Source organism: Malaclemys terrapin, chromosome 3, assembly GCF_027887155.1.
Source record: "Malaclemys terrapin pileata isolate rMalTer1 chromosome 3, rMalTer1.hap1, whole genome shotgun sequence".
Taxonomy (NCBI): Eukaryota; Metazoa; Chordata; order Testudines; family Emydidae; genus Malaclemys; species Malaclemys terrapin.
In genome coordinates, this window is record NC_071507.1 from 64337345 (window position 1) to 64357180 (window position 19836).

The 19836-nt window shown below is 40.5% G+C and overlaps 1 protein-coding gene across 7 annotated transcripts in view; it reads right to left on the reverse strand.

Annotated features, from left to right (window-relative positions):
* LTBP1 (latent transforming growth factor beta binding protein 1) overlaps positions 1-19212 on the reverse strand; it is a 332013-nt gene extending 312801 nt beyond the window's left edge. For 2 of the 7 annotated variants that reach the window (XM_054022526.1, XM_054022522.1), the window contains exons 1-2: positions 18363-19212; positions 17112-17182 (exon numbers count right to left, since the gene is read on the reverse strand). In XM_054022526.1, the coding sequence (XP_053878501.1) occupies positions 17112-17182; positions 18363-18790 (499 nt within the window). In that variant the 5' untranslated portion in view covers positions 18791-19212. The remainder of the gene's footprint in view (positions 1-17111; positions 17183-18362) is intronic. The other 5 variants (XM_054022524.1, XM_054022523.1, XM_054022528.1 and 2 more) reach the window with 3 other exon arrangements.
* Positions 19213-19836: the final 624 nt, after the last annotated feature.

Sequence of the window (19836 nt, forward strand, 5' to 3'; positions counted from 1 at the left end):
TGGATACCCAGGATGCAGAAGTTTCATGATAGGAATGATGCTGTACTGATCTCTAGTTTCATTACTGGGAGAAGGATTGTAAAATAGAAATAAGTCTTGCATTAACTTCTGGTATAATCTTGCACAGTTGATTGCCGACAAATTTATTCCTAATTTACTGGAGAAACAAAAAGAATGCCATGTACGTAAACATAGTAACTGACAACACAACAGACAAAGGGCCACATTCTGCAGTTTTGGGGGGCTTGTAATTCTCATTGAAGTCAACATTATGATACAAGCAAGTTGTTTTAATTCAAGTAATTTTCATTACTGCTATTTTTCTAAAATATACTGCAATAGGGGTGTTTCATTAGTTGCAAACTACAAAGATCAATACCACCACAGTCAGAATGGATTAATTTAAATAAAAATTATTTAAATCACTGATTTGAATCACAGGACTGGAAAGGACCTCGAGAGGTCATCTAGTCCAGTCCCCTGCACTCATGGCAAGACTAAGTACAGTATTATCTAGACCATTCCTGACAGGTGTTTGTCTAACCTGCTCTTAAAAATCTCCAATGATGGAGATTCTACAACCTCCCTAGGCAGTTTATTCCAGTGCTTAACCACCCTGACAGTTAGAAAGCTTTTCCTAATGTCCAACCTAAACCTCCCTTGCTGCAATTTAAGCCCATTGCTTCTGGTCATATCCTCAGAGGTTAAGGAGAACAATTTTTCTCCCTCCTCCTTGTAACAACCTTTTATGTACTTGAAAACTGTAATGTTCCCTCTCAGTCTTCTCTTTTCCAAACTAAACAAACCCAGTTTTTTCAATCTTCCCTCATAGGTCATGTTTTCTAAATCTTTCATCATTTTTGTTGCTCTTCTCTGGACTTTCTCCAATTTGTCCACATCTTTCTTGAAATGTGGTGCCCAGAACTGGACACAATACTCCAGTTGAGGCCTAATCAGCACGGAATCATGGTTTAAATAAGCAAGCAGGAATAAATCAAGTTGAATCGTGTTTTGAATTTGTACATTTTAGTTATTTACCTAAAGGAAGGTTGCTAGCCAGGCGCCAATGGGTGGGGGGGGGGTGGATCAAAAGGGGTCAATTTCCCAGGGGCCTGGGCGATTTAAAAGGCTTCAGTTCCCCATCTGTAAAATGGGGGTCCCAGAGAAAACCTGGATACTGCCAGAAGAAAAACTGCCCATTTAGAAAGAAAGACCAATGGTAACCCTACAACTCAGTTAGTTGCAGGATATATTTATTAGTATGTTAGAAAATGGTTAATGATGCATTTCTTATTTACTAGATTAATGTTTTTATTTGCAACTTGTGTCGAGCTCTATTTGAATGAAATGCACATTCAATTAAAATGCACAAAAAGAGCATTTTAATTTTTTTATTAAATAAAATTACCTTAAATGTGCTGGATATACAAGAAAAAAAGTTTAACACATTTTACATTTAAAACTAATTGACTAAACAAAGGAAGTATTATCTGTAGTTAGTGTACTGAACTGATTGTTTCTGGTCACCATGTGCTTCAAGATTTTACAATTAGTAGCATGGGCAGTGGGTGGACCCCACTTCAGGGAGGCTAGCCCCCAGCTCTGCCCCTTCCACCCCCTCCCCCATTCCCTGCAGCCAGAGGAGCCCCGAGACCCCCTCCCCGCCCACGGCCAGAGGAGCCCCGGGCTGGCCAGAGCCCCCACAACCACTCCTCCCCTTCTGCAGACCCCAATGCACCCTGTGGGAAAATTCAAAAAGCTCTTCTCTCTTCTGGAAGAAGAACCTGAGCTTTTGATATGCCCCATGCAGGTATGCCCCTGAGGAGGTGGTATGTTTTACTCAGCATCCCGGGTTCATTAGTAATCTCCCTGGAGTCCAAGAAGCTGAATAGCACATACCGTCTTCTCACCCGCCCTGGAACCTGCGTGGGGCATATTTAAAAGCAAAAATTTCCCCCGCCAAACCACAACGGGGCCCAGAGCACCGCCTGTGCTTGGAGGAGGCTGAGCCTCCCCTGGCCTATTATACCCACCGTCCACGATAAGTAGATCTCATCCTCTCATATATAGTTTATATTCATAGATTGGAAGAGGAAAATAAGCTTTCCTGATTTATCAGCACCCAAATTGGTTTCTTAACTTTGAATGAACTAGACATTTAACTGAACTAGTTAAATAAACTGAAATGTAGAAAATATTCTGCCTGCTCCTATGAGAGCAGCCTGTTCTAAAAACCGGTTTAGCACGTCACAAAACTCTGATTCCAGGTGCCTAGACAGCGACTTGTACCAGTTCAGTGACCAGACTTTCTTTAAAACTTGGCAGCAAATATATACTGCTTAATATTACTTTTTCTATTTAATTTAAATAATTTTAATAAGTTTAGTCCTTACTAGATGTTGCCAAATTTAAAAATGAATTGTAATATGTTTATTTTTAAACAAATAAACCTCTGTTTAATTTTAAAAACATCTGATTTCAAGTTTAAAAAACAAAACTTGGGAATCCTATGCAAAAAACCTTTCAGATGTATGCCAAGAATTTCCACAAAGAAGATTGTTTAGATAGAGATAAAAACTGCAAAGTCACCTCATTTTTCTCCTTCAAATTTTCTTTAAAACTCCTCTGCTGCGATGCCAACAAAAACTCAACTGTGGGTAAGAGACTGGTATTATATGACCAATGCTTTTCATTTGAGCAGTTTTATCTCATAGTTACCTTATGTTCCCCATCTGTTTGTTGTATCCACCTATTATCTCATCTTATATTTAGATTGTAAATTCTTCGGTACAGGGACCATCTTTTATTATGTGTTTGTACGGCACCCAGCACAATGGAGCCCTGATTCATGACTGGGCCCCCTAGGTCCCACTGAAATACAAAACAAATAAATAATCAGGTTTTAGAGGCATAAAGGGGCCAGAAACCGATCAGGAATTCCTCTGTAGAGGTTCCCAGAGTTGCCTGGTATAAGGGCCAGACACTGCCCTCTGCACCCTTGTAGCCTCCTGGCATGAGGCTTTGCAGAAGGCAGGGGAAGAGGGATGTTTTGGTGTCAAAGGCATATGTCCTCAATATTCAGTACTCCAGCTATTTCTGGGTTATGGAGTGGCCCATGGGTGGCTGTAAGAAGCCACTATAAAAAACAGTGACTGCTTTAAATTATGCTGGGAATTGGTCAAGCCAGAATTTGGAGGTCACAATAGTGGTTTAAAGAAATCAATAAAATTACACTGGTTTAAAACTGGAATATGCAGTGTTGAATCAAGCACTCATATATATAGGTGGTTAACAGAAGCATATCTACACCATCTGTATCAGATCCTGTAGCACTCAGACCTGATCATTTCAATCTCACACCCAACACAGAGGTCAAAGGGTCTCAATTACAAATAAACAAAAAGCTTCCAAGTCTCAGCATGAAATGTTAGTCCATAACTCTGCAAAAGGGAAAACAAAAAACAAAAAAAACACAATGTGAAATTCACTCTAATCACACATTTAATCAAGCAGTATTCTTGTGAATAATGCTGTAAATGTGAAACAATTGTTTTAAAAGTTAAAGAATGGGGAAGGAGAGCTTTGAAAGTTATCAAGTGTCAGTATGTGATATCAACTGAAAGAAAGCCTTGAAACTCCTAGAGATTATTTTATGGTGAAATATTATAAGTACCAATAAAATACTCTCTTCTTGCAATTCAACAATTGATATCTATTCCCTCTGGCACCATCAAAGGAAATGCAACTACAATAAAATCACTTAAATTTAAACTGCCATCCAATAGATTTTAATTTTTAAGTCAATATATTTACTTTACTAATTTAATATAATAAATTAATGTAGTACACATTATTTAAAACAGTAATAAATGTCTTTAGAACTATTTCAATACTGTAAACCTTATACTTTCAGGCCCCTATCCTGGAAACATTTGCATGCTTATTAACTAGAAGCACATGAGTACAGCAGTTCTGTTGGAGACAATAAGCATGGGGTTAGTTCCAAAGTTAAGCACATGCAAAAGTGTTTGGAGGATTAGAGCTGTACATTTCAAAGGGGGGGGGGACGGACGGTGGAGGATGAGTACCTAATGCAGGGGTAGGCAACCTATGGCACGCGTGCCGAAGGCAGCACGTGAGCTGATTTTCAGCGGCACTCACACTGCCCGGGTCCTGGCCACCGGTCAGGGGGGCTCTGAATTTTAATTTAAAGTGAAGCTTCTTAAACATTTTAAAATCTTATTTACTTTACATACAACAATAGTTTAGTTATATATTAGAGATTTATAGAAAGAGACCTTCTAAAATCATTAAAACGTATGACTGGCACGCGAAACCTTAAATTAGAGTGAATGTATGAAGACTCAGCACACCACTTCTGAAAGGTTGCTGACCCCTGACCTAATGTAATGTTTTTGTAATTATAGGTCTGACCGCATGGTTCCACTAAGGAAGGGGAAACTAGGGTATACACTCCAGCTGCTTTACACTGCTCTGGTACTGCAATGCAGTTTAATTGACCAGTTCACTCTGGCTGCTTCATGCTACTACAGAGTGGCATAAAGCAGCTAGAACATACTGGTGAATATGGTTATAAAAAGAGATATTTTTAAAAATTAAAGGTTGATATTTCATATGTACATTTTTTGAAATACCACATGCTAACATTATTTTGAATTTATTGTTTACTGTTAATTCATGGAATTTTTAATTAAACAAAACAACCAAGGAAATTCCTAGACAGAAACTATGGTAAAATGGAATTAAGGCTGAAAAAAACCTACCAGTAATATATATATCACAGGAATGTTTCGGTCATCTCAAAACCTAGTTTTATAAACCCAGGAAATTCAGAGTTAAGATTAAACTTAAAAGAAAGCCAAACATGTTAAGGTATAGAACTGCACAGTTGGGGCACTCAAAACAATCTTAACTCTGCCCCATAGTAACACCACAAAAGGGAGAAAAGAAAAAAAAAAATCTAATGTGTCTTTTTAAAAAGTACATTTAATCTCAAACCACAAACAATATAATGCCCCAATCATAATCATAGGGGTTACTGGACGACATCACTACAGAGAAGAGTTAAGATTACTTGGGTGCCCTAATTACATTTCCATGTATATGCATGTTTGGGTTTCTTTTAAACTTAACTTTATCTTTGAATTTCTTCGGCTTATAATACTTGATTTTGGGATAATACCAACTTCCCTGTAATGTATTTTTTCCTAAATTACTGAGATGTACTCTCAACTTTAATTCCATTTTAATATAATTTTTGTCTGGGAATATTATACAAGAAGTGTTTTTATTTTATTCTTAATTGCCTGAAGATCAATTGAGAACAGAGAATATTACTTAAAGTCTTCAAATTCTAAGGGCATGTCTTCATTACCGGCTGGATTCCTCCCCACCCTCCTCCCCCACAGTGTAGACCGGGCTAAGCGAGTTTTAATGAATTTACAGAGACTTTTATTAATGTTATGTAAAAAATAGTAAACAGAGAAACTTAAAGATAAGATTTAATATAAGAAATAAGAAAAAAAAAAAAAAAAAAAAAAAAAAACACACACACACACACACAATTTCAACCTAAAAAAAGTTTCATAGAAGAGAGCAAATAGGGTCAAATTCAGGCTTAGTATAAGATGGTATAGCTCCAGTGAAGTCAAATATATCTGGGCCTGTTTACACAGGGCTAAATTTGATCCAAAATGTCCATACATTTGGGGACACATTTTCAGACGACATCAGCTTGTATTTAGGCACCCAAATGAAGTGATCAGATTTTTTTCCAATGGGAGCTGCTGAATGCTCAGCACTTCTGAGAATCTGACCCCAATTATGGGTTTTAAAACCTTCGCCCTTGATTTTCAACTTGAACTGTAAAGTTCTCTCTCGCTAATAATGTCATTTTGTTTACAAGTTTATTTCTTCCATTTATTAAAGGCTACACTGGAGACACTGAACTAGACAGTGAAACCTGCATTTAGGATCACTTTCACAAAGCAACCCTTTGTCAAAAGTCACTTCAAAGTCCTCCATACATTCTTGACTTTTATTTAAATACCAGCTCTATCAGACAACTGGTTTTTGCTGGTCTCTTGAGTGGTGGATTCAGATATTTTTCACTCAAAACTGAATTTTTAATTAATTGAAAATAATGACTATCATTTATAACTTTATAAGTCCTGTATTATTTCTAGTGAGCCCAGACCTTAAATATTTCCTTCTTGTTCAAAGGATAAATCCACGTTGAATTTGTACTTCTTAAACAGCACATAGCCAGCCATCAATTCAAATGGAGCTATTGGGAAGCCACTCTTCTATTACTGCACACATTGTCACAATATGTATCAGTCTACATGTGTTTGATGAAATATTGCCCATCCTTTATTAATTTCCAAAATATCTGCTTTGATCTCTTTTCGCTATGTTCTCCCATATAAAATAGAGTACATTGTCAAACAAAATGCACACAATAGAGTAAGTTAAAAAAAATATAGTCACTAGCAGCAAGATTAAAACAGCATAAATGTGGCATTGTTTCAGATACCAGTGTAGTAAGATCTGGAAAAGATGTCTGGATCAATTTTAGGTCAAGAAGAGAAAAAAGCCGAGTTGCGACAATACCATCTGCTCCAGAAGCAGTGGTTTCAAGTTCCTTTCCACACTATACTAGAATAGGCTCGTGCAAGTGTGGTATAACAGGGTATGGTAAGCACTGTTTTTTTAATTTGATACTGATTTTTATATTAATATAAATTGTTATATTTGTATATATATTGAAGTGATATTTCAGTATTCTCCATGAGTGAAATTCACCCTTGTGCAGAGGGCCACCAAAAAAAACAAAACCCTTTTTGAGGATAAGTGGGTCTTAAGGACTGGACCTTTTGCTGGCCATCTGTATGCGGCAAATTTCACCCTGTGTGATTAGAAGTTCAATATTAGGTTTATTTGAACAACCTAGATACTTGTGTAAACTCATTGGAGTCTTTCAATTACTATCAGTACAATGGGGTACATCCAAAGTAATAGCATTGAACTCAATGGTATTCCTCTGGATTTACATCACTGAAACAGAGAGCTGAATTTGGACATCAGACCAACAGCTGTCTGTTAACTAGAAGATCTGAACGGTATTATGGTGGAGTGAATGTACAGCCATGGCATAGTCTCTATAAAATTGGAACAGAGAGGATGGTCAACATTTTTGAAAAGGTAGGCCAGAGATAAGAACATTTATGATTGCACTGATTTTGTAAGCGTCAATAGTCTCTTTGGGTACATCTACACTGGAATAGAAGACCTTCAGCATGGTCACAGCTGGCCCAGGTCAGCTGACTTGGGCTTGCAGGGCTTGGGTTGCAGGCTAAAAACTGCTGTGTAGATGTTTGGCCCAAGGCTGGAGCCCAGGCTCTGGGACTCTCCCCTTTGTGGGGTAGCCCAAACTTCTACACAGCAATTTTACAGCCCGACAGCCCAAACCCCGCAAGCCCAAGTCAGCTGACCTAAGCCAATCACAGATGTTTAATTGCTCTGTAGACATACCCTTAGGTCCAATCCTACAGTTCATACTCAGACAACATTCACACTGAATTGCTAGAATGACTGAAGTCAGGAATAATGATGAGACCTTAATATTAACAAGTTAACTGTGAACACATTAAAAATAAAATACACTATCAACAATACTTAGCACTTATATGGATCTTTTCATCCATAGATCTCAAAAAATTATTCCAAAGGAGGCAAGCAAAGACACTGCACCTACAAATTACTGGCCATTCAGGTTTTTTTCCACAACAATTTGATTACCGGTATATATATCGCATAGGAATAATTTTTGAAAATTATGACTGAGTGGATTTGACAAACTGTTTTATTTCTGCAAGAATGATAACTAATAGGACTACAAAATCATTAAAACTGAGAATTATTTGACTGTAAATCAGCTGAAAGAAATGTAAGCCATCTTGCAGACAGTTCTATAAATAATTTTTCATTCAGCTTTTTTTTTTTAGTTCAGAAAAAGCCAAAAATACTAAACTCTTTGGAAAAGTGATATTATCCTTGTAATTCTTGTGGAGGAAATATTATGACCATCTATATCTTTCTGCACATGGACTTTGTTCTTCTTATAACTGAGGCCAAAGGGAATTCTTTTCCTAAATACGCATCTAATAAAAGTGTGCAACATTGTTGGAATTCTTAACTGGTCCATTTCAAAACATTTGATACATTCCTATATTGACTTCAATGATTGTGTAAACATGACCTCTAGGAATGGGACAAAAACAAATGCCTTCACTATATATTCTTAGTCTTTTGCTCCCAATATAAAAATAAGTGTGTGGCTAGTATAATGACAATATAACATACTCAAAGATTCTTCTCTTTGCAACTTTATAGAATACTCTTAAAATGCCAAAGTACATCAGAAATTAAAGGCAGACTCAACTAGAGGCATTGAAAAATTCATGTTAGCAAAAGTACACCTTATTAGGCCAGTTACAAGCCGCATATTGCATTTTTGATATTTGAAATGCTTGACTAATAATGTGTTCAACATAGCTTATAAAGCATATACTACTAAGGTGAAATGCGTGATTTGAAAAACATTTTAAGTGCATCATGATATACGAATATAATGAGTTTTGAAAGTGCAAGCAAAATTATATTAAGTTTTCAGATGCTGCACATCCTTCTTTTGTTTTCAAATGCAGTGACCCAAAAGTGTCCTTTCCCTATGCACAATCCTTACAGGTCCCCAATACACAGAAAAGCCCAAGAGACCAGAACACTGATGTCATCAATGTTGCTTTGAGTTCAAAGTGTGATGGATCTGCACAGCAGGGGACTAACACTCCCATCAGCCTCCTCCCCACTGTACAGCCCCTTCCTCCTGGCTAAGCAGGGATTATGTTTCCCATCAGCCCTCTCCCCTTTCCCTGGCCAGGTAAGGGAAAAGGTTCTGAACCAGGAAGTGCCTGGGATCTTTAGGGAGTGAGCAGCATGTCAGCAGGGAGCTGAAGAGAAGCCCCAGAATCTGTGGACAGAGCCACACTCAGAACAGTCTGGGACATCACAGGTCTGTGGGGGACTTAGGTGGGAGCAGCAGCAGCTGGGCAGGGAACTAGTGCAAGGTAGCCCCATTGAGACACATTAACTGAACCTGGCTTGGAAACCTTCAAGCGCCTATTTGCTTGGCCAGAGACTGGACTGGAGAGGACGCCCCTGGCACTACACTTGAAGAGCCCTGACTCAGTTGGACCACCCCAGTGACCCAAACAGTAACCGCTATTGCTCACTTTGAATTGTAACTCTTTAAGCCTCTGTACCCCAAGTATTTGCAACCTTTCCCTTTTCCTGCCAGCCCTAGTAAAAATACTTTCACTTAGCCATGTGTCTGAGTGGTTTCTGGGACCCACCAGGGCTAGAACCTACAGGCTAGCTGCTGAAGCACCTAAAGTGCTTGCCTCTGAGACAGTACACTGGGCATGCTACTAGCACCCTAGGGGGTTGGGAAATAGAAGGATTGTGGCATGGCGTTTTAGAGCTCCAATACTTGCACCATTTTAGCCCTTCTTACCAAAGTGCTTGCTCACTTTGCTACAAAATATTTTGTAAGAAATAGACAATAAATTAAATAAATTAATTAACAGTAGAGTTAAATAAAACTTCATAAATGGACAACCTTGTAGCTAGGATATTTAATTTTGAGTCCAGAGTTTAACAGAGTGCAAATTAAACCAATACTTAAAACTCAACTGTGAAAAAATATTTGAAAGAAATATTTAGCACTGGAGAACCTTCCATTAATTTGATTAGAGAAAATAAATCATTAAAGCTATTGAATTATTTTCAAAGGAATCTAAGGGAGTTAGGTGCTCAAACACAACTGAATTTAAATGGGATTTGAGTGCCTCACTGTTAGGATCTTTGAAAATCCCAGCCTAACACACCACCTAGAGATAACAGAAAATCTATCTGGATTAGGAGTGTCTGTTCCTGCTAGAGAGGACTGAGAAAACTACTTCATTTTGATCAAGAAGTGACTACTCAAATTTCTGAATCTATATGTGAAAAGATGTTTCTGTCTCCTTACTTAAATAAGCTTGCTAACAAGGAAGAAATTTTATTTTCTTATGTGCAATTAAAGTGAAGGATGAAATGATGTCAATGAGAAAGGAACATTTTATCACAAGGAGGTACTTGTTTCTAGGCATAAGTCAAGCTACACAAGCAAAACATCAGGAAGATTTTCATATGAAACCAGTCCATCTTAACCTAGGAAGTACTTATGCAACTCTGTACCCTATACCTTCTCCAAATTATGTTCTTATTGTTGCTTATTTAATGTTCAGTTGTGACAGACGCCCATTGGAGTTCACTACTCTGTCAGCACTGATCAGGTCTGACATACTACACCTAACACACTGTTGTTATGATATACACCCAAAAGGTGGCATGAAATATATAACTGAAAAAACTAACAACTCACTGATGATTGTGTAAGGTGTGTGTACAAAGAGTTATAAATATGCGCTAGATTATGTTCTTAAAATGTGTTTGGCAAGTAGTGCATAAACAGTCTGCCTTATTAAACAAAGGAATGTGCATTTGCTTTTCTGACCAGCCTGGATGCCAGGCAGAGACAATTAAGATACATTACATATAAAGTAAACAAAGCCCTCAAGCTAACAAGGAGGGGAGGTGGTAATTCAACTATCACCAGTGGGGACACATTGGTGATTAATATTGTGAAATGTATGCATTAACACCGTGAGGAATTATGGATACCCGCTGCTATTATGCTGTAAAGTATGTGACCAAACACAAGGAGAAACATGTTTTCTCCGAAACCGGAAGGAAGGCAGCCATCTGGGAGTGCTTGGGGTCACTCTGCAAAAAATAACTGGGCAGCGGAAGCCAGGGTGTTGGCATCAGGGCTGTGACTCACAGCAGTGAAGGCACCCAAAGTTGCAGGGCAAATGGTAAAAACAACCCCTTATTGGACTGGGTTGAACCCCAAAGTGTCACAGCAATCATCACACATTCTGTTCAAAATGTTCATATTTTTGGATTTTGCACCCAAGAGTGCATTTTGAAGTGCACAACATTTAAAGCAAATAGCCAGGCAGTCCCACAGAGAAAACACTGGACCCATAGGCTCCTCCCAATAGCATTTGAAAAATGGGTGTGGTTAAGCCTTAACACCACTGCATATTCATACCAACTCAAGAAAGGACCCAGATTTGACAGCTTTTCTTTTCAGTCCTCTATAGACACCTATTTAACTGTTTGAATGCTCTGAAGAGCCTGAGAAATTTGATTTGAATATGCTATTTAATGGGTGTTAAACACACTGCTGTAATGAGTGCCAGTTCACATCACAACATAGTATCTGATTTGCAATAGAAGGAGGACAAACTGCTTGATCCCTCAAAGTACAGATAGAAAAATATAATTTAGAGTTTATTACTGCCAGGTAAAGTCAGGGTCGGGGGACAAAGACAATGGGGAGAAAGTCTCACCTAGTATGAGTTGTGAGCAGTCTGTCTCCCCAAAGAAAGGGCAAACTGATAGACGCAGCTGAACAGTTTCTGCTGACGGGAGGTCTCATAACTCTCTCCCATCCCCACAGCAATGGGACTGACTGATAAAAATGGCAGGTAGGTCAATAAGGCATTCTAGCAGAATGTAAATACAAGAATCAGGCTCTTTCCTCTTTCTCCATGGATCAATAAGCGTGTGAAAGGAAAGCACATAATGGGCACTACTGCAAATAAATACAAAGTAATAATACTGCAATTGAGGACCATCTTTCTATTTGAAATGAAAACAGAACTTTTATCCAAAGGAAACAGTTAGCTAAGGTAGAAACAAATTATCCAAGTTAATTTGAGTAACTGAAAGACAAGTGCTTAAAAGTAAAACCAAAGAACAGATTCAAAAGAACCAACTTGTAAATTAGTTCTGAGAGAGAGGAAAACATAGGAATAGTTAATAGTAAAATGGAAAAGTTTAATGACAGATTATTCATCCGCCTGACCTGGTAGGTATCCTTCCCCACGTCTTTGCAACAACATGTGGCTGTTTCCTTTTCTCAACTACAACCCAACAACTCTGTCCCAACCTGCACCCCCAGCATTCATGAGTCCCAGTCCATTAATGGATTTTAGAATTCCTCAAGGCACCAGTATTTTTATGAGGATATGCAACAGTTACACTGGGCATCCTAAGAAACAGCTCAAATTAACATGCTGTACCAGTGTACTGTTTATAATATATTTGTAACAGTTCCTCTGCCTATCTCTTTCTTCTATAATTATAAAGTGCTCTCATGCACTGTTTGGGAGATTTCAAGTACTGCAAACAGCAGGGAGTAATCTTTGGAATTTCTCAAGTACAAAAAAAAAATAAAGCCCTTTGTAATCATAAACAAAATGAAAGAAAGGGGCAACTCTATAAAGAGAAGTTGTACCCAATAGACAGGAATTTGCTAGTAATTACCAAATACCGCAGTTGAAAAACAACAACATGACCCAATGGAATGGGTATGGGGCTGGGAGCCAGGAACTCCTAATTTCCAATTTCAGCTCTGCCAATCAGTTGTTGTGACTTGCCCAAGCCACATTTAACCCCTCTCACTGCCTTCATTTCCCTATCTGCTAACAAACGAGATAATGCTTTTTGGCTGCCTCAAAGGAATGTTGGAGAATTAATTAAAATAGTGTGTGTTTGCATAATGCTTCGAAAATGCAACAAATACTAAGTGCTGTTATTAAATGTATTATAAAAACTGAGTGACATTTTAAAATTTGACCGTGCCTTATTATTGCATTTTTACTTGTTACAACCACTACAGCCAAGCCCAGTTCACATGCTCACAACTTTCCAAAATATTTATTGTTTGGGCTCAAATTTTCCATGTGGGGTCTGTATCTAAAGGTGAATGTTTAAGAGTCTGAGCAAAATTTTCTCAGCTGGTTTGAAGTTATTTTCCCATTGTCAAACAGCTCTAACCACAGATATTGTTTTCTTTTAAAGCGGAACTTTACAACTCCATACTTATTACACAATAAGTATGTGATTGCTGAGCAGCAGAGTTTTGCTAAGCTTGAAAATGATTTATTTTAAAATAAAGCTTTAAACATCAAAAAAAGAAAAGGAAAGATTGAGCATTCCAGGAGAAAACCCCATGCTTAAAGTTGGATGTGGTGCACATTTACTCACAGGCAATTAACTGCAAAGCTGTTTGGTTACTTACAGGAATGTATAAACTCACCCCCTGAAGCAAGAACAGACTGTAAGATCAAGCAGCTCAATAGAGGTGGTGAAACTTGTAAATGTAGCAAGTAGTGTAGCTCCAAACTATGTAGTTTATAACCAGAGCTTGAAAAATCCACCTGTCCACTCAGTACATGATGCGTAAGCGATATCTTCCTAAGACTGCACACAATCAGCTCCAGTGCCCCTATTGCCACTCTTTGGGGAAAGGGGGTACCAAGTACTGCCATTAAAGCAGCTTGGGGGAGCTCAGCAGCTGCTGCTGTTAGAAGCAGGGTGTCCTGGAGGGACTGCCACTCCCTGGAACAGGAGGCACTACAGGCCCAGGCACCCCTGCAGAGGGCTCTGTATGTGGGAAGCTGACCCCTACCAAATACAGCCATTCCAGTAGGAAAAAAACTATTAATCAGGGCTCCAAAAAAAAATCTACTCACTTAGGGGGAGTAGTAATTATATGTGAAAGCCATCAATTTCTGCAAATCCAAGCTTTCTTTTTAAAAAGGAGGTTTCTGGCTCTTATGGCTGTGGAGTTAACCTTCCAAAACTAAACTAACATAGTGCTATCATCCTACATCTTCAGACAGACATCTTCAGCACCTCCGGTGCTATTCATAGCTTTGCCAAGTTACAACCAAAGTGAACGCTATGTAGGCCATGTCTACACTATGGAGACTATACCAGCTTAGCTATGTCAGCATAGCCTGCATAACTCTGTAGCACAGGCTCAGCCTACACCAACAGAAGGGTTTTTTCCTTCAATGTAGGAACACCACGCCCCAAACAAAGTTAGCTACATCCATGGAAGCATTCTTCAATTGACACAGCTGCATCTACACTGGGGGGCTAGGTCAGCACAGATATGATGGTCAGAGGTGGGTTTTTTCACACCCCTGACTGAGGTAGCTAGGTCAACCTAACTTTTAAGTGTATGGATTAAAACAATGTGACAGTGATACATATGGCCTAAAATGGAACAATTCAATCTAGACTCGATCTAGACTTTGCTGACGACACCCTTCTCATCAGTGAAGATGCCAACGGACTACAAAAATGCACAAACCAAGTAAAAGAAGAAATGGAGAAGATAGGTTTGAGATACAATGCAAAGAATGTAATATCATGTTAATGGGGACAGAAATCAAAATTGAAGAAGAGAAACTGGAGAACGTGGACAATTTCACATATCTTGGAAGTACTATCAGCCAAGATGGTACTAGCTCTGAGGAAAGAAGAAGAAGAATCAGGAAGGCAAATGCTGCATTTGGAAGACTCAAACATCTAGCAACTCAAAAACATCTCCCTCAAGAAAAAACTGAAAGAGTTCAAAGCAATTGTTATCACCATCACAACATATACCAGTAAGACATGGCAACTTACCAAGAAAGATATGCAAAAGCTGGAAGCATTTCATCACAAATGTCTGAGAATACTGGGAATAACAGAGAGAGATAGGAAGACGAATGAAAAAGTCAGAAAAATTACTGGACAAAGTACCCTCTCACAAATAATCTACAAAAGAAGACATCAGTGGCTGGGACATGTGCTGAGAATGAAAAAAGAATGTTTACCAAATACCGCCCTTGAATGGAAGCCAGAAAACGCAAGAAGAAAGAGAGGAAGACCACAAACAATATGGAAACCAACAGTTCTGAATGACATCAAGCACCTCAACATGAAATGGGAAGATTTGGAGAGAAGGGCAGTTGAGAGGCAAGGATGGCAAATGTGGGTAGCCCAATGTGCAGCAAAGCACGTGATGGACTAAGGTAATGTATAATAGGGTGGGTGGAAAGGTACGAGACTGTATGTGAATGGGTGCAAGTGAGAATGTAGGTGGGTAGGAAAGGGGAAGAGACTGATTATTAATAATTTTACGGCAACCAAAAGTGGGCTCGGTGCTTCACAGAGGACAGGTCCCTGTTCTGACAGAATTACAATATGAGACGCCAATCCTGCAATAGCTGTGAGTGAACTCTTGCTCCCCCATAGAGGGCCACCATTGACTTAAGTGAAATGCCACATGAGTACAGGGGTCTGCCCCACATGGTTCTGATTGTCAGACTGACTTTTATGAAGAATTTGAAAGTTAGAAAAAAAGAGTAATAAAGGGAAAAAAGGGAAAAAGAATCAATGGCTAATTTGGAGAAGTGAAAGAGGCAGAAATTATAGGAGAGAAGACAGAACACAATTTATTATAAAGAAAGCTATAAAGGGATATAGAAAGAGGAAAAGGACACTGTAACTGCTCGAAAAAGAGACACACTAATGACTGATGGAAATACAAGAGATAAGAAGTAGAATGAAGCCAGGAAGAGAAAGAAGATATACAAATGAAAAATGTGATGTAGTAAATTAATTTTTTTAATGTGTTGAAAATATTTGACTGTCAACAGGTTGCAATTAAATACAGTACACAATGAACAACTGTTTTATGTCTTAAATTGCAGGAGCTTGGTGATGCAGGTATTTTTACCCATGTTAGTGACTTAGTATCAGGTATGTTTTTCAAGCCCTGTAATTAATCACATTAAAATATTTCTGTTTCCTTACACAGATAGGTAATCAAATCTATTACTTGAATGTTTATTTCAACCTTTAATTGTTGAAATAAACACAGCAACATTTATTTCAATCCACACATTTTTGAGGACATGCAAGTCTGAAAGACTGCATTCAATGTAAAGGAAATTGGAAAGGGAAACCGTGTGCTCTGTGTGTTCTCTTTAACAACCCATTCTATTATATAATTTTTTAGTTCTCCATACAGGTCGAAGTATAGGACCTCACTGAGGACTGAGAGCCACATTGCCCACTGTGTTGGAAAATCCCACATAGGGAACCAAAACAAAACTGCTGATTGCTAAACTGATCAATGTCCCAGGGTCTGTTTGATTTTCAGGATACCGAGCAGAAGCAAGACCACCCATGTGAAGAGCCTGAGTCCCTGCAGTAGCCTCCAACTCTTCCCAAGACCCAGGATAACAGTACATCTGCTAAGAAGTTTGCAGCCACCCCTGAATCCTGCCCCACTTAGCAAGGGTTCCTTATGCAAGGAATAATAATACCAACCCACCCAGAATTATTTTACACAGTTAATTCCTGTAGCTATGCAAGGGAGGATGCCTTACAGCATGGCCATTCTCCAGCTCCACCTTTCTGCAGAGCTTGACCATGTGGTTCTCACATGGGTCTCTGGAGCCAGGAGGGTGTATGCTGCAGAGTCAGTACTCCCCACTTCTGCATGTTTGGGGGCTTCTCTACCTCATTCAGGTCCTGAGTCCCCTCCACTCACAAATGTCACAACACATGAACAGCAAAGGTTTCCTTCACACTCTGATCACTCAAACACATCTGAATGACATTTTACAAAGTTTTCCCCAAAATTTCACCTCTGCGCAGAGAATCAATTTGAGAAATGCTCATTCTTTATGAAAGTTGTGAGGGCCAGGAAACAGGGGTTTAGAATGGAATGAAAATCCAAAATGTTAAGATTTCAGCATTGCTACCTTCTCACAAGTGTATAAATATTTAAAACCCAAATAAAACATTGAGAGATAAGCAAGCAAACTTACTAGCCAAACAACAAACATCAGTTCAGTGAGCTTGTTAGTATCTTGTTACCTAATAAAAAATAATCCATAGGCCGTGGATTTCCCCACACACCCTCACCCCCCAATCTGTAGGTTCTGACTTTGGCACAGGGTATTTCCTGATGATTAATGATTGCCTGGGGTTAACAGCCTGTGGCTACACCCTGGGCTACCAACTCTCCTCCCAGCTAGCCAGACATCCCCAGTTACCACATAGACACTTACGTTTGGTGCACCTCTGGAAGCCAGGCGCTTTGCTCCAGCCATGACAGCACTGTCCTCCGCAGACGTTCACCCTGCAGTAAAGAAAGGAAACAATCCAACTCAGCCCTTGACAAGGTACCTGTGCCCAGGAGTAGGGCTTTAAGAGAAGTGCCCTGTAATTCAACAGTGCTCACAGCTGGACCATTATTGCTTCCAGAAAATACTGTTCCACACCTCGGGAGGGGAGAAAAGGTGGGAAGAAGGAAGAGTCTGAAGACAAGCACTCCACAAACTCCTGCTCCCTATAAGGTATTTCAGGAGTTGGCAAGAAATGGAGTTTAAAGCCCTCAGGAGAAACCCCCTAATTTGAAAGATACAATAGCTCTAAATCATAACAGAAGCTCACTGTTTTCAATACCTCCTCTAATGGGGTCTCCCCTGCCCCCACAAGGGGAATTGGGTTTGTGGTTATAGCTGGGGCCACAAGCTCTTTCCTTGCACATGACCGGACGAGCCAACCCCGCGCCCAGCTACAGGGGCATGTGAGAGAGATTACCGATTTCGGAGCTGGTTGCATGGCTTGTGGCTTTCCCAAAGATTAGACCCCAAAGCCTGGATCCGACTCTTCCCCGTTTTTCTCACACACACCCCGGTAGAAGGATTACCGCCCCCCCCCTTTAAAAAAAAAAGTTCCGTCAGGGCTAAAATCTGCCCTGGTTGCCAGCCCCACGCTCAGGTACTGGGGAGAAGCCAAACAAAGCCCTGCAGCCGCCGCGCTGAGGGGCGAGGAGGAGGCAGCGATGGGCAGTTTTAAAGAGCTGCTGCCCCAGGGCTAGCCCAGAAAACGAGCGGGGAACTCACGGCACGAAAGGACAATGACGTCGGGTGTCTCCCCACTTTCTAGCAATCCATCAAACCATAACAATGAGGAATGTCCCAGGGATATCGCTACCGCGGACACTGCACTGGGGGCAATGAACAGCCTCCGTGTGTACCCGCACCTTTGTGAACTTGCTGTTTGTTTCTGATGTTGAGCTATGTGAAGTTTCCTCCCTCCGCCCGGCCGATTAATCTCACTCTTACTTCAGATGCCCCCCAGGGTGACCGCAAAAGTCACTGCCCGCCCCTCCTGCACTGTTGGTGGGAGGTCTGAGGCAGGCATTTGCGTGATATCTTCATTAATTCCGCAGCCCACTAAGGGACCCTCCGAAGCGCGGCTGCTTAGAGGGAGGGAGGAGGAGGCGGCTAGTAGGGGAGGTGAGCTCGCCTTACCCCTGCAGCGGGTGCGTCTGCTGAACCTGCGGGCTGGAGCTGCTGTTGCTGCGGGTCCCCCGTTGCTGCAGTTTGGAGCGCTGAACCAGCCTGGCCGGCTTGGCGAAGGAGGCTGCGGGGCCACTGGGTTTGTGATGGAGCTGCACGCTGGAGCCCAAGCGGAGCTGCACGCTGGGACTTCTCGGTTTGCTCATCCTGCGAGTCCGCTCTAGGGTGCTGGTGCTGTACCGGGTATTCCGCTCGACGTTAAAAGTGTGCTGTTGCTGGCCCCCGAGAGGAGCCGAGCTCTGCAGCCGGGAGCCCGCCTGGCCGGGGCGCAGTACGTATGTGATTCTCCTCAGCCTGCTCTTTTCAGCGGCATCGAGCGCCGGTGACAAAAATACACATGCACAGAGCAAAAAGCCCCACCTGATCCAAGCCATTTCCATTGCAAGAGCCCTTGCAGCCAGCAAACTCCACAACGCTCCCGATGCAAGGATTTCCTCTCCTCCAAAGTTTGTGCGTGTGTGCAACTACTCACTTTGCCTGCGAGCGAGCTGCACCGCCCCCGGGGTGCTGCCGCTTCCACTCGCCTTTGCTTTTTCCTAGGAGAGTAACTTAGTTCTCCCCCATCCGCCCCCAAAAGGTTAGGAAATTTCAGCAAACAAGTTGTCCCATGAAGCAGGAAAACATTGTTAGAGGAAAGGAAGGTCTGGGCACGGTCTGAGCGCTAAGCAGCAGTAAAAGGGGAGGAGGAACAACAGCAATGGAAGGGGGTTCTCAATAAGGAGCAGATGTTTAGGCTGCTGGAGGTGCCAGTGGTCTCTGTGTGTGTAAGAAATAGTCTTTAAGCCAGATCAGGCTCAAAAACTCTTTTTAAAGTTTCTCTGCGTGAGAGAGAGAGAGAGAGAATATGTAGCTGCCCTGAGTGTCAGAACTGAACAGCCAATCTCGGGCAGACATGACGTCAGGCAACAAATCCTAATTGGGAAAACCATAAAATGGGGCTGAGACTTCAGTCACAATACACTTTAAAATACAGTTAGTGTAGGTCTAGAAAGCCACAGCTAGGGGCTTCCTGCCTCCCCACTTTTATAAGAAAGGGACAAAGAACTCAATGGAGTCATTGAGGGAGCTTTTACCTCTCGGATTTTACTAGTTAAGAGTGGGTTGATAAAGTTGTTTTCCTATATGAGAATCCCCCTGTACACGCACACTAGCTAAACAGTGGTGTAGAGACTGTATAGATTAATATGGACAAATAAGATGGTATAACCTGATGCAGATGCATCCACTTATAATGTATAACGCAAATGTGTATTCTTAATGGCTCCCTCACACCTCAAAAGTACATTTTTGCCAGTGAATGCTATCATGTGATACTTTACTAAAAATTAAGTAACCATTTCACAAAGTGAATACTATTGAGTAAGTTACTACTTTAATTATGTGATTGCTAAGAGTTATTTATTTGAATTTTAATTATCCGATTGAT